At 47.2% G+C, this 15,970-nt stretch overlaps 1 protein-coding gene across 2 annotated transcripts in view; it reads left to right on the top strand.

Annotated features, from left to right (window-relative positions):
- The first annotated feature begins 1,091 nt into the window (after positions 1-1,091).
- IQGAP2 (IQ motif containing GTPase activating protein 2) overlaps positions 1,092-15,970 on the top strand; it is a 230,985-nt gene continuing 216,106 nt past the window's right edge. For both annotated transcript variants that reach the window (XM_024194115.2, XM_024194113.2), the window contains exon 1: positions 1,092-1,173. In XM_024194115.2, the coding sequence (XP_024049883.1) occupies positions 1,137-1,173 (37 nt within the window). In that variant the 5' untranslated portion in view covers positions 1,092-1,136. The remainder of the gene's footprint in view (positions 1,174-15,970) is intronic.

Here is a 15,970-nt window from a genome sequence, read left to right as displayed (position 1 = left end):
ACGTGGCTCTCTACTATGTTTTACCGTGTTGTGGGTATTTTTTTGTCCATGCAGCCAAGGATAAATAGTATTATAACAGGGGTTGTCCACTAACACGTTTAAATATGGTTATTTACACATAAGATGACAACTCAGTAATGATTGTTTCAGTTGAGGTTTTTTTTTAAAAAATATAACTAGAGAAGCCTGGTGTTTCATATTTATAACAGACGGTTATTTATGCCGCTAGTTTGCCCCGCCTTTCTGGGGCTGCAACGTCAGCTCTTTATTTTGTGCTTCTTTCTAGTAAGAAGCACTCACGTGCAAGAAATGGCTTTGGGGGGAAGGGCCCCAAACGGAGAAGCAGGGTGTTTGCCTATTTGTACCGGAGCAACAAGCTGGGACAGAAATAGGCTGCACGTTCCTTTGCTCTTCTGTTTCCTTTCTAGTGCTTTTCCTCGGTGCTGGAAACCGCACAAGCCACAGGTTTGTCACCAGCAGGCTGACAGATCACTCAGGGGCTGGTTTCAGTGTGCGCGGGCTGCTGCTCTGCTGCAGCTGGGGATGGCTGGTTCCTGCCGCCTCCCTCAGGACTCGGCGGCTGAAGTGCTTGTGGGCGGACTGGAAGGCCGGGAGGGGGGGACCAGAGGGTTGGAGCCGGCGTGCGCTGGCCGGCTGCGGGCGGTAGGGGTCGCTGCCCGGCGGCTCTTCCCCTCGGGTGAATAACGGGGCTGGCAGGAGAGAAAGGAAACGGGGTGGGAGTGGGGGAGGAGGGCGCTGAGTAAGCGCACACAGCAGCCTGGGCAGGAGGCAGGGTGCACCCAGGTGAAGGGCCGGCCCCCTCCGCAGAGTGAGAGAGCAAATCAGAGAGGGGGAGGGAGCGGATAAGACAGCGGCGGCCAGGCACCAGGAAGGGCTGAAGTTGCACCGAGTAGCCTGCGCGCCCGAAGTTTGGGAGGCTGTGGCGGGACTAGACACAAGCCCAGCCTGAGTTTGCGGGGGAGCGGGGCCAGGCAGGCTCCCGCTGCAGGAGGGGGCAGGGCCACAGTGGGGCAGAAGCTTCCCCCCCCCCGGCTGTGGGTGCGGAGCGGCGGGTTGCGTGCCAGCACCGCGCGCCCCCGTAGGCTCCCCCGGTGTGTGTGGGAGCAGCCTCCAGGATGTACCATGAGGAGCTGCAGAGACCCCGCTATGGCTGTAAGTGCCTGCACGCCGCTCCCGGCTGCGGCCGCTGGGTTACGCGGGGGGCTGCGGTGACCCTGGTGTGCGGGGGGGGGCTGTGGCCGGAATGTGGAGGTCGGGGTTTAATAGCCTCCCCGGGGCTGAGGCAGCAGCTCCAAGCCCAGCGCTGGGAGTCAGGTGAGTGGCGGCCCCCTGCGCCCTGCAGTGCCCCAGAGACAGACACGTGTGCGGGGAAAACGCAGCTCCCTGCGCGCGGACGGGGCAGGGCTGGGCTCGCTGCCAGGCTGCCGCCGAGGTACGCACCTGCTGGGGGAGGCGAGTTACCTGCGTGTCGGAAATAGCGCGCCCCCCTCCCCCGGCTGCAGCAGGGGGTTTAGTCCGCCTTGTGGGTCAGGGAGTCCCGGGCGGATTGCACAGGTGTCCGCCTCTAGCCCGGCGGCAGCGAGCGCAGCCCAGCGCCATGCCCCAGTGCGCTCTGGTTTCGGTGGTGTGCCCGAGCAGCCCGGCGCTGGCAGGAGCTCTGACAATGAGTGACTGGTGGGATTACACAGTGAAGCACGTGGCCCCGGGCAGGGGTTCAGAGTCCTTCCTTAGCGTGAGCCAGGAAGTGGCTCGCAAGGGGAAGAGCAGAGCACCTTTCAAACTGACAGTAACCCAGAGCGGCCGAGGGAGGAAACAGCAGGGCGAGAGTTAACGACGAGTAAAGAGGGCAAATCTGTAGGCGCTTAGACCTGCTGCTAGGGCGGTGGTCACATGTGTGTGAGGCGTGGTATTGGCAGTGGTGGAAAAGTGATGTGGAAGGGCCATAGAGTGAGTGGGGAACTAATGAAAGGGACATGAAATCTAGTCAGTTAAAAGAACAATGTTAAAACCGGTTTTGATACTGTCTCTGCATTATCCTGCCAACTCTCCTGGGTTTACACCACATTTTCCTGTACCTTTTTTTTTTTTTCGGCGGAGGGGGGGAGGGTAAAGGAGGAAGTTCTTCACACCCCAACAGGTGTGTGATGAGGGTGGGGAGAACTGACTATGCACAAAGTAAACAAACTGGACAATTTCATATACATTTTCTCACCTTTGTTTCAGTAATCTTAGGTGTTCTAGCAATGGTAGGTAAAATAATTACATAGACTTCTCTGAAGTTTTGTTATCATTGGCCCTATACTTGAAAGTACTATTATGCTTCTTGTATTGATGTGCTAGATATTACTCAAATATGAGTGCTAGAATTACCCTGGTTTTATACATCTTTCTTGACTAACAATCTGAGAGATTTCTCCTCTGCGTTGAAGAGTGATAATATAAAAACCACTGAACCTCTTAAGGTTAGTTTCATAGTCCAATTTAGCCATATGAAATGGTAGCACTAATGCCATCCCCTTTCCAGCATTAAATAACATCTGCAAAAACAAAAGACTTCAAACTTCTGAATGTTCTAGGAATTTTGTTTTGTTTCAGTTGCCATATATAGAATCGGCTCAGTTTGGCTTACTTATTTTCTGCTCTTTAAGAGCTGGATGGTTAGTGTTAATAATTAACAAAAGAAAATAATGCTATAGGATAGATTTTCATTTGTCTGTATTTATCAGTTTAATATTAAAATGTGGGTTTTAAAAATATAGCACTGCAGCATTAACCATAAACTGGAAGAATTACAATTCTGTATGGGTATTATTTTATAATTAACTATTACATGTTTTGAATGCTTTTTAATACAGTTGCCTTCCAAGTCAAAAAGTTTCAAACAGCTAATGTTGGCCACAGGAAGAGTGTAATGTAGCCTGCAAAGATAGATAGATAGAGATAGGTATAATTTTTTTTTTAAGGTTGCATTAAACTTAGGCTCCCAATTGCATACTTTAATGTACATAATGGTTCTGATCTTTGTTTCAAAGGGAACTGCTGGTGTTTCAGCACTTTTGGAAATCAGATCACTTATTTACTGCCTAAATAAGGATTTGGGAGGCTAACATTAGACAACCATTTAAAAAACAAACAACCAACCTTTGGCATAATATAACATCACTCTTCTGTATTCAGATTTTGTATTCTGCTCTACTCTCTCCCCTGCCTTCTGAGTCAGATATTACTACTTTCTTTTGCATCCTTTCAGAAATCTCTCTCGTAATATTTCAGACAAATGCATGCTAATGTGAAAATAATTTGCACAACTCAAAACACTAATCAATCCTAGCTTTATGGTCTGATACAGCTTTCCAGATTTTAGCATGGCAGCTCTGATTTGTTCTGTGGTCTGCAACATCTTGAGTTTTTCATGTCCTTATGAAGTTATCAGACACAGACGTCAAAAGACCTCTAGCCACAGGCTAATATAAAAGATGGGGTGGGGTGATGACATCCTGCCAAAGATGTTATTTGGCAGTGTCCTACTGAGAGCTGAGCCAGCTAAGCCATCATGATTTCTACCTGAGAGCTGTCATTGGATCATTTTTGAGAGCTCCATCTCTCTCTTGCATTAGCCTCTAGTTAATAGGTGTATGGTAAATATTTTAAGCCCTTTTCACTGCTGCGGATACTAATGACGTGTTTTGGAGTGATTGCCAAACACATATGAAGAGGGATGGTCCAGTGGTAGTGGGCAAGCCTGGTACTTGGAGATGTAGGTTGAAGTCTCTACTCTGCCACAGGCTTCCTATGTGACCTTGGACAAGTTGCTTATCCTTTGCCTCAGTTTCCCATCTGTAAAATGGGAATGAGTACCTCTGAGGGGTGTGAGGATAAATATTTTAAAAATTGTGGGGTGCTCAGTTACTGTGGTGATGGGGGAGGGGGCATATAAGTACCTTGGATATAGATAAGAAATGAAACTAGTCCTATTTTCTTCTGTAAACTACTTTCCTGGGACAGCTAAGCACCCTATACTGGGCAATGGATATATTTACTCTGATGGGGAGCAAGTGGTGGTTCATTGCTATGCTTCCTGCTTTTCTCCCCACTCATGTGGTCACTCGCTTTAACTCTCCCAGGGGACTATAGTGGCTGTGCAAAGGTGAGAAATAAGAGTATTATAGTGACAGGCTCCCCAGCCCTGCTTACCTTGTCTCCTTCCTGGCCAGTATTGCCTACTTCTTTTGGGTTTTCTGGCCCCTTATAGCGCACCCCCCCCTCCACTCCGAATGTAAGGGGGTGTTGTGGCTGCTTCACGGAGCTGCAGCTTCCTCTCCCAGGGGATTTTTACCAATGGGTACGGTCAATGTAGACCCTTAAGAGAATCTGTCCCATTTATAATCTTTAAGTATGTGAGTGAAGGCTAATGATGGTGAAAGGTACCAGACTGATAGCCATGGTAGACTACCTTTTAGATCAGGGGTTGGCAAACTTTTTGGGTCGCGGGCCACATCTGGGTGGGGAAATTGTATGCAGGGCAGGGAGTGCGGGGTGTGGGACGGGGTGCGGTGTGCAGGAAGGAGCTCAGGGCAAGAGATTGTGGCAGAGGAGGGGTGTGGGGTGTATGGGGGGCTCAGGGCAGGGGTGCGGAGTGCAGGAGGGGGCTTAGGGCAAGGGTGCAGGAGGGGTGTGGGGTGCGGCAGGGGGCTCAGGGCAGGGAGTTCAGGGGTGGGGTGCAGGCAGGGTTCAGGTTCCGGCCTGGTGCCACTTACCTAAAGTAGCTCTGGGGTGGCAGTGGCGCGCACGGGGACAAGGCAGGCTCCCTGCATGCTTGCCCTGGCCCCGGCCCCGCGCAGCTCCAGGAAGTGCTGCGGCCCCTGGGGGAGGGAGTGCAGAGGGCTCCACACGCTGCCCTCGCCTGTGGGTACCTCCCCCGAAGCCCCCATTGGCTGTGGTTCCGCGTTCCCGGCCAATGGGAGCTGCAGGGAGCGGTGCCTGGAGGCAAGGGCAACACACGGAGCCCACTGCCCCCTTGCCCAGGGGCCACAGGGAAGTGGTGCCAGCCACTTCTGAGAGCGGCGTGGGGCCCATGGCGCCACGGTGGGCAATTCCCCAAAGCCCTGAGGGGCCGGATCCAAAGCCCTGAGGGGCCGTAGTTTGCCCACCCCGCTTTAGATGGCTAGAGGAAGTAGGTATGGCAGACAAACACAGCAAGCCCTTTGAAGTCAACAGGAGTTACGGATGCTCAGCACATTTGAAAATGATGCTATTTATTAAATATCTGTTAAATTACTAAAATTTTACTGATCTTTTCATATATCATTAATGTTAACTAAGATTGCACCTTTCAAAAGCATACTTATTTGTAACCTATACCTATATTGGCATATGTCTGAGTTGCATGTTTTAGCTATAGCTATTGCATCAAAAAGCAGAGAACCAAAATTTTCAGTTTTAGAGCTGATTTGTCTGGGGGAGCAAGGGGGAGAACAACTTTTAAAAGATCTCACTAATCAGAAAACATGGTCTGGCCTTAGCAGAACTCTAGATACCTCCATTGTAACTCATGGGCTGCTTATATATAAATAAAAATACACACACACAATGCTGATGGGTCTTTGCCAAGCACAGTTGACTACAGTAAAAACAAATTAGAGTCACACATCTGCACATGCCCGCTGACAGCAATTCCAGACCTCAGGCCTGTCCCCCCCGTATCGGTGGGCTTGCACCTGCAGTTAAGACTGCAACAGAGGCTACAGTTAACTTATATAATTTATTAGGCAAGCAAATCGCCAAGACTTTTCTTTCTGCTAGTGACCTTTTGGTGCTTTAAGCACTTGGCCTAACTAAGGCTATGTCTGCATTAGCGCTTTTGCTGGTAAAACTTTGTCACTCAGGGGTGTGAAAAAAACCCCCCCCCCCCCCCCATAAATCATACTGATGGAAGCGCTCTGGTGTGGACAGCACTTTGTCAGTGGGAGATGCTCTCCTGTTGGTATAGCTATCTCCGCTTGTTGGAGGACGGTTTAATTATGCTGCTAGAGCTCTCTCCTGTCTGCATAGAGCAGCTACACAGGAGACCTTACAGCAGTGCAGCTGTATCGGTACAGCTGTGCCACTGTAAGGTCTCTAGTATAGACACAGGGCCGGTGCTACCATTAAGGCAAACTAGGCGGTTGCCTAGGGCGCCAAGATTTGGGGGTGCCAAAAAGTGGTGCCCCCAATTTTTTTTTCCCCAGTGTTCCTGAGCTGGGCTGCCGGCGGCGCGCTGACACGTGCGGCTCAGACTCCCTCTCCTAGCACAGCGGCCGCTCCATGCAATTATTGTCATTGCCAGCGGGGGCGGCGTGCTTGGGGAGGGGATGTAGCAGAGGTGAGCTGGGGTGGGGAGCCCTGCGGCAGCTCCCCCCTCCTCCGCCCTGAGGTACAACCCCACCCCCCCGGCCCGGGGAGCTGTGCGGCAGCTCCCCACCCCAGCTCATCTCTGCTATGCCCCCTCCCCAAGCGCGCGGTCGCCACTCCACTTCTCCCGCCTCGCAGCGCCAATCAGCTGTTTGGCGCTGCAAGCCTGGGAGGGGAGGAGAATTAAAGCGGCGGCGAGCTCGGGGAGGAGGCGGAGCAGAGGTGAGCTGGGGGGGGGGGCGCCCGGGGGGGGAGGGGGGGGCGGGGAGCTGGCGCAGGGCTGGGCAGGGGGGAGGCGCAAAGTGGAAGTTTCGCCTAGGGCGCGAAAATTCCTTGCACTGGCCCTGTATAGACATAACCTTAGACTTCTGACTTCAGGTTTTTGACAGAGGTTGTTGTAATCTTACATTTTGCTGTACTCCAGCCTGTGAGTTCAGGAAGCAAGTTTGCTGTTTTCAACAAGCTCAGTTTTAATGAAGATGATAGTTCTCTTGTCTCATATGCATGGGCGGCAGGTGAATGAGCTGTTGGGGGAGGCTAGCCCCTGGCCCTTCCTCCTCTCCCCAAGGTCCCACTTCTCCCTCTCCCCTGCTGGTGCCAGAGCATCCCCACTGCAACTGCTCGCAGCCCCCCTCCCCCTGGCCCCAGAGCACTCCCAGGTCTTGCGAGCACTGGCCCCAGCCTGCCGGCCCCAGCCTCTGGATGATGGAAGAGCAGGAAGGGAACTGGAAGCAGGCAGGAGGGGTCTGGGGGTGGAGTGTGGGTGGGACCACACCAGGCTGTTTGGGAAGGCTCAGCCTCCCCCGCCTACGATACTCACTGCCCATGTTCATATGGAGTTTAGAATAGATGGTTCTCTTCCTGCATATTGTTAGCAAGGCAGTTCCACAGCTAAAAGAAAGGCATGTAAAATACAGGTAGTCTGTTGTAGCCTGACAGGTATTGTGAGGGGAATCCTGCCCTTGAACATTTAAGTGCTAATGAATTTCTTGCTAGTATCGTGAAATCTCAGGTTGCTTTGAGAGAGTAAGTTATGTCCCTAACTTGCTAAATAACTAGTTTTATTTTACAATTCATGCTGCAATGCCAATAACTTGGTCTGCATTGATATAAGATAACCTTTTCTAGATAATTATCTGATATTTTAATCTTTGATGTCACAGTGGAAAGAATTAAACACAGCAGAAGAAAAATGCACTCCAAAGGGAATATTTTTCTAATGCCAAGCAAGGAAATACATTGTACAACTGAAGGCAAAGGAGCTATAGTCGGAAGTTTTGAGTCCTCCTTTCCACAAGATGTTTTGGCCAGGTGGATAGGGAGGGAGGGAGGGTTGGTGGGTGTAAAACACCCTCTGATCGATGACTTCAACTCTGCATGCTACCAGCAGTTTAAAAAGAAATAGGAAAGACTTCAGTTGCCATTTCATTGGCTTCCATAAGACAATCATGAAACTTCTAATCCATAAACTAATTTGAGTAGATAAGTTAAGATGTTTCTATCAGTGTGAAGCATAGTCCATAAACTACACTATAACAGCCTCATGGCAACTGCATGTACAGTAACTGTTTTCAGTATAAATATTTCTGCCATTTAACTTTTTTCTAAATCTCAAACAGATGCAATCTGTAGTGAAGAATGGCAGTAAACTTTCAGTTCACCAAAATTACACAGGACCAACTCCTAAGACTTAAACTCCTTTTTTTTTTTTTTTTTTTTTAAAGTGATTTTTACAGTAAAAATGCTGACTTACTGGTGACAAAATTGTGAATGGAGGGCTATAATTTTGGATGTGCTGAACTTGTCTTTCATATTAAATGAAGTCGTGATGAAGACCACCAACCTGGTAAATTATGCAGCTGTTTGTCTTTGAAAAACCTTCTGAAATCTTGATCTTGACAGAACATATGTACAGAAAAGAATGATATCCAGGTTTTATAAAAGAGATTGCTACTAACAAGTTCCCACTGCAATTGTGGGTTGTAAGATTTTTAAAATACTGTAACATGTTATTTTATGTAATTTATAGAGAAATCTTGAAGTTCTTACTTCTGCTAAAAGCCACTGGCTTAACTTTTTGCACCTTGCAGAAATATCTGCCATTTCTCAGTTTTAATTTCAGAACCTATAATCTTGTCTGCATATAGTTCTTGTGGTGGATGTTGGGGAACAAACAGCTGTTTCTCAAGTGCAACTAGTAAAATAAATTCTTTGTAAAAATTTTTAAAGGGTCTACTATGTGAAAACAGATGGGTAAATACACACCTTCAAAAATATTCTGTTAACTGTATCCTACATATGTATACTTTGTGGGTGTACACTTTGCCTAGCGCTTGTGATTATTGTGGGATTGTGCAAACACTTTTCTGCTAGGCCATTTTTATTGATGGGTGCAATTTGGCAACCAAATACAATGTTTATCTCAACCAGTCTTTTGTACATTGTTAATCATTAACTGTTGAACAAGGACTTGAAAAGTTAAATGCCTTGTTTAATCAAGTACACACAATCTGTGTTTAGTTGTAGGAGTTCTTACCTGCATTTTATTCTGTACAAAATGGGCTTGTTTCCCTGAAATCTTGTGTGTATGGAAGACTGAATAGTTAGAGCATATCTAAAAGCTACTTGGAATGTGATTGAAACAGGAAGTGCTGATGTTGCACTGGAAATATTACTTCAGTTATGCAGTACAAATGAGTTATGCAAATCTGTGTGCATTTCCTGTTCTGTGCCACACATACTGGATTTTTTTCTAGATATCACAGTGGTGTATGCAATATAAATACAGTGCATCCCAATATTTGAGTTATGCATTTGATGACTTAAATTGGCTCTGATATGCTGGATTTATTGTAGTGCTCTTAAATTTGTTTGCAAGGGATTAAAAAAATTATTCAGTCTTGAGTGATAGGCAGATCTTGAGGGGTCATGTTTCATTTGAATTCTAAGCAAGTGGAATTCTCAAATATGTGGTTGGCGCTTTGCAGCGCATGATTAGTTTTCTGTGGGTATGTCTACGCTGGCACAGTTACAGCGCCGCTCAGAGAACGCTGAAGGGAAACCACTGTTGTGTGTTTTCAAACTGTCAGCTGCCTGCACAATTGCGTGTTCACACTTGCCACACTTGCAGTGGTATTCGGAGTGAGGCTCTGTGGAATAGCTACCTGGAGTGCACCTCTTTCTCTTTTGCTGCTAAGACTTGTAGGAAGGCATAGGGGGTCATGGGGCATCTTGGGTCCTGTCCCAATGCCCTGTGATGCTTTGGTTCGCATCGCAGCAATCCCTGTACTTCTGTCCTTATTTGGCACCATCTTTCAACGGTTTGTGTACTGTGCGCTCTTCCTCTTCAGTCTGCAGGAATGGATCCCAAACTGTTGACCAGTATGCTGCTCGTTCTGACTAACACGTCACAAGTAGCAGTGGAGTTATTCCTTAAACTAAAAAGGCAAGAGGAGTGTGACATTGATCTCGCCACGCATAGTAGCTACGACACGAGATTGTTTGTGGCATTGACAGAGGTGCTGATCACATCAGAATGCCACTTTTGGGCTCGGAAAACAAGCACTGAGTGGTGGGATCACATCATCATGCACATCTGGGATGATGAGCAGTGGCTGCGGAACTTTCAGATGAGGAAAGCCACATTCATGGGACTGTGTGATGAGCTCGCCCCAGCCTGTGGCGCAAGGACACAAGAATGAGAGCTGCACTTCTGTTGGAGAAGCATGTGGCAACTGCACTGTGCAAGCTGGCTACTCCAGACTGCTACCAGTCGTTCACTAACCAGTTCGAAGTAGGAAAGTCAACTGTTGAACTGGTGTTGATGGAAGTGTGCAGGGCCGTTAATCGCATCCTGCTCTGAAAGACCATGACACTCCACAACTTGCATGACATTGTGGATGGCCTTGCACAAATGGGCTTCCCTAACTGCGGATGGGTGCTAGATGGCACACGCATTCTAATTTTGGCACCAGACCACCTAGCCCCCGAGTACATTAATTTGAAGGGGTATTTCTTAATGGTTCTCTAGGCGCTTGTGGGTGTTTCACAGACATTAACGCAAGCTGGTCCGGAAAGCTGCATGACACACGCATACTTTGGAACACTGGCCTCTTCAGGAAGCTGCAAGCATGGACTTTCTTCCCGGACCAGAAGATCATTGTGATCTTGGGAGACCCCTTAATGCTGTGGCTTATGAAGCCATACATGGGGCACCTTGACAGCAGCAAGGAGCAGTTCAACAACAGGCTGAGAGAGTGCGGAATTACCGAGTTTGCTTTTTGCCATTTAAAGGCCCGTTGGCGCTGCCTATATGGGAAGCTGATGGCCGATGACAATATTCCTATGCTTATAGCCATAATATTTGTGAAGGAAAGGGTGAGAACTTCACTCAGGGTTGGACTGCTGAGGCTCAGCGCCTGAAGGCTGAATTTGAACAGCCAGAGACCAGGGCTATTAGGGGCGCAGCGTGGGGCCACAAGGATCAGGGATTCCTTGAGGCAGCAATTTGAGGCTGAAAGCCACTAATATTTGTTGCTATGCTCGGGAGTGCAATGTTTGTAATGCTAGGAGGTGATTGTGATTGGCTCAGAGGATGCAATATGAAGGTTTAAGATAATTGTCTGTTGCTTTGCAGGGCTCTGTTTGCTTTCAATTAATAGAATAAAGATTGCTTTCAAACCAACACGATTTTTTTATTAAAAAAACAACAACCGGAGGAGAGAGTCAAACAAAAAGACCTCAGCACTCAGGGGCATGGGGAAAGGGAGGATCCCTGGAGGAGGTGGGGTCCTGGGACAGTTAAAGATTTGTGTATATCCAGGGATCATATCCAACCTTCTCCTTTGGAATACAGTGCAGCCAGTACTATACTTCAGAAGGGTCAAATTGCAGAGGGATGGGTGTTGAGTGCAGTGGGTACTGGGAGTCCACAGTGCTGGACTGTGACGGCAGAGCAGTGGAATGCTGCGGGTACAGACTGGAGCCCGGAGGTTGATAAGAGTGTGCTGGTGTCTGGGGGCCAATGGGAAAGAGTTTTGCAACAGTGGCTGCAGGGGAGAGCGGGTGCGGAACTGCTTGGTTTGCAGTGCTAGTAGCGCCTGGAGTGTGTCTGCTTGGCGCTCCATAATGTTTAAGAGCTGCTCTGTGGCTTCATTCTGGCATGCCGCTTTTTCCTTTCGGTCCCTCTTCTCGCTGTCCCGCCACTCCTTCAATTCCTGTTTCTCGGTGGCAGAGTGCATCGTAACATCACGCAGAAAGTCCTCCTTAGTTCTTCGTAGCCACTTTCTAATTCTGCGCAGTCGTTCAGCCGCCGATAACAAAGAGGGAGCCCAGCTTCCCGAGGTCATATCTGTGAAGCCAAAACGCAACATTTTACAGAAGCAGTATTGTTTGCAAAACAAAGAACACTAATTCAGTGATATAAAACACAGCCAGTATTCATATACCTGTCACTGTCTGGCTGACCCAAGGCAAGCACACATGAGCCACAAGACTCCCAAAATGGTGAGTAGCCGCAGGGTTAATCAGTGTTCCAGGACTGTACTGTACATTGGGCACATGGCTCTTGGGGAGAGCCAGCACTGTGGGGGAAGTGGGACTTATAATCATTCCTGTCCCCATATTTTCTATAGGCTGTGTTCATTATGGAAGATATCTCACTGCTGAGGGTGAGCAGAGAATCAAGGGAGGGTCTTCTCCAAGCCTGCGGCTTCCGCCCTGGCCCTTATGCGGCTCGCCTGTGTGCAGCAATGGTGTCCCCTTTCCCCCACCCTTGTGACGGCAGAGTGGCGTGGGAAAGTTACTGTTAATGGGGCAAGAAACAAAGCAGCTCTGCCGAAGAACTTGTGGCAGTGGATTGCCCAGTATCTCCATGAGAGTTTCCCTGTTCCGCTGCTCAGACTAGGCATGTGGTGGTATGCACATCACAGAGAAACAAGCCTGCTTTCTGCAACCCTCCCGCCCCCAACAACTTGCTTCAGCAATTCCCGAAATCAAATCCACTTACCAGGGGCTGCCTCCTCACGTTTGTGCTTCGCCAAGGTCCGACTGCTGTGATGGCTAGCCTCCTCCAGGGTAGAAAAGAACTCCTGGCTGCATGCATCTCTGACCTCTGAATCATCCTCTGCTTCTGGGTCCCCCTCTCCCTCCACATCCTCGTCCAAGATTTTCTCCTCCTGGCTTGATCCACACTCGACTGGCACGTGAGCCACCGAAGTATCCACAATGGCCTTCGCAGTGGAGGTGGGGTCGTCACAGAGTATCGTGTCCAGCTCTTTGTAGAAGAGCTCGTGGGCGGAGCAGTGGTTTGCCTCCCACGCCTTGTGGTAGGCATTCCGCAGCTCCTTCGCTTTGACACTGCACTGCAATGTGTCCCGGTCATGGCCCCTTTCTGTCATGCATCGTGAAATCTGTCTGTAGGTATCATAATTCCTACTGCTGGAGCACAGCTGGGACTGGACTGTCTCCTCTCCCCAAATGCTGATGAGGTCCAGCAGGTCGGCATTGTTCCAAGCAGGGGATTGCTTGGTGTGTGGAGCAGGCATGGCCACCTGGAAAGATACGCTGAGACCACTGCACGCATCACTGAGAAAACAGGAAGGGGGCTTTCAAAATTCCAAAGGAATTTATGGGGTAGGGATGATGGTTGGTTGGTCAGGGCAGTAGAGTTCAAACCGATGACCAGAGGGGCAAGAACAGGCATTGTGGGACACCTCCCGGAGGTCAATCGCAGCGCTGTAATCGACCCGGGTGTCTCCACTGGCACCACGGCACTGTACTCCCAGCGCAGAAAGCTGTATGCCTCTTGTTGGGGTGTGGGGGGGGGTTTATTTTTTTTACAGCGCTGCAACTGTGCAGTTTCTGCACACTAAGTGGCTTGGTAGTGTGTACACCTTAGGAGTTACAACATGTAAAGCTGCTTTACTATGCAGAAACTTGCCAGTGCAGACAGGGCCTGTGTCATTTGTTACACTGAAGTACAACCCTAAAAAGTGAATTTTCTCTTTTGAATGTATTATCCTTGTATGTGTTTGGAAACAAGCTTTCTAACTCTTGTGGTTCTGTACCACAAAAGTATGGAAGTTGTAGAAAGGCCTATAAAGGGATAGTTCGTCTTTGAAATATTAGGTTTGCTGCACCTAGTCTTCCTGAAACAACATTAAAATCCTGGTAGGGCTTAGTCAGCCCTTGCTCCTTCTGTTATAGATTAAGTATCTACTGTGGGTAGGGCCCTGGATTGTAAACAGGTTTGGTCTTCCTCCTGCATGGAGATTAAAGATCCTGTGGCACTACTCCATAAGATGAAAAGTGCTACATAAATGTGGAAAGTATTGTTTTAATGTATGTGTCCAAGAGCTGTATTCTAAATCCTGATATTTCTATGGGTTTGTCTACACACACATAGTGGTGCAGCAGCTGCGCTGCTCTAGCGCTTAATGAAGACACTACCTATGCCAATAGGAGAGCTTTTCCCATCCGTGTCCCTGAGAGGCGGTAGCTATGTCAATGGGAGAAGCCTTCCTGAGGGCTGTCTACACCAGAAATTCGGTTGGTTGTCCAGGAGTGTGGGTTGTACAGCCCTCACCGATGTTATACCAACATAAGTCTCTAATGTAGACCAAGCCTATGTAACTGATCACTATTCTTATCACTGTTTACCAATATAATATTTATCTGCTAACTTAATCCAGCAAAGATTTTGTTTTCTTCTTGATCATGATTGCAAATAGTATTGGGCCAAGAACAAATTCCTGCAGGACCTCATTAGAAGTATCCCCATTTTATAGGGGTTGTTTGATAAAACTTAGAAAATTAGACCTTGCTCCAATAATTTCATCCGCGTAGTTGGATCCTTACACTTGGGTGGAGTCCCACTGAAATGAAAGAGGCTGCGCATGGGCACAGGGATCCTCACTCAGAGATCTGATTGCAGAATCAGGGTCTTACATCTGCACCCTAGCTAGCTTACAATTTGAGTTTGAATAATTGGGGGTGTGTGTTTGTACATTGCTTAGCACAGTTAGCACCAGTCCTGATCGTGGCTTCTGGGAATTACTACAATATAAATGTGTTGGTAGAGGCTGAAAACTTCAATATTTCTATAAAAATTCAGGCCATTTTAAAGAACTTGCACATTTACCGAAAAATTAATGGGTTTGTGTAAAATTTAAATCTTTAATCAGGTCACTTGACAGACAATGACAGACTTTTGGTAAATAATTTGATCGGACTGCTTACTTGATACAATATAAAGATTTCTTTGGTATTGCCACTATCTATTTATGAATTTACATTCTATGAACATAAGTGTGTATAGTTGCTGCATAAATCCGCGTGTTACTGTAGAAAGCATATTATAGTGAACTTGTAGGGGGTGGGGGGGAGGAGAGAGGAGGACTGGAGTGGTGTTTTTTGTTTTTTCTTTCTTTCTTTCTTTCCAGCTTCTTTCCAGCTTCATTAGCAGTAAACCCAGTGCTCTGAGAACAGGTTTTTGATGGGAATGCTGAGTGACTATAAGCAGTGACTCAGATCACAGTAAGCTTATCATTTTTTTTTTTTAAAGGCTCATGAATCGAAAGCACTGTAAAGTCTTTAGAATATACAGTGTGTGTATATATAAAATAAATCTTGATATGCAAATTGGATTATGTATCTCAAATGAAATTCACTCTTTTTTGCATGGAACTTCACCTCCGCAAACTGCAATACAAACACACAATACTTAGAGGTATTTCATTTTTTCCCCCTCCTTTTGCATCCTCTCACTTAAAAGTATTTCTTAAGGTTTTAGGACTTGATTTACCTTAAGGAAAGGGGTATTTGGGCTGGAACAAATAGGCACTGGAACAAACTCTGCCTGCAGCTCACACAGAAAAGAGCACTCATTATGTGCGGGCTAGTGCCATGCCTGAAAAGTTGGAGAATGTGTATTTAGTCCACTTCTTGACTCAAAAGTGATAGAGTATGTGACGGAACAAGGTGTGTTCTTTGTGACAATTCTCTAGGAAGACTGGAATAAAGGCCTGTTTGTTGCCAGTGTCCGTTCTGTGCCTTGCTGTGTGATATCTCCAGACCAAGATGATTCATCTGGGACTGCCACAGCTACCCACTGCAAATTACTGAATTTTTTTGAAAACCGAGTGTGTAAATGCTATGAAAGTAGCAAATTTATATTTTGTTTTAATAATTTGTAGGATATTTACTAAAGTTCTAGCAAATGTTTATAAATGTGCACACATGCATAGTACATCTTAGTAATAGATCTTTCTACCTTCTCTGATGTTACTTTTCACGCAAAGATGTAATCGAACAGACTAATGTTATCTGTAACATAGGGATAATGCCTTATTTAAGTGGGATGATAAAAGCTTTCACAAATATTAAGACTTGCGAGATCTCTGGGAAGGTGCTCTATAAATGCATATGTCTTAAGAGCTGTGCTGATATCAGTGGTACATAAATTTTCCAATAAGGTTATTTTAAAACTTTAAAAACTCTTAACAACATTGCTAAGGCACATAAAAGATGGGAAATCCATCTCCATTAAATAAATAATGAA

This window comes from Terrapene carolina, unplaced genomic scaffold, assembly GCF_002925995.2.
Source record: "Terrapene carolina triunguis isolate 2854851 unplaced genomic scaffold, T_m_triunguis-2.0 Scaffold69, whole genome shotgun sequence".
Taxonomy (NCBI): Eukaryota; Metazoa; Chordata; order Testudines; family Emydidae; genus Terrapene; species Terrapene triunguis.
This window is presented reverse-complemented; position numbering and strand designations above follow the sequence as displayed.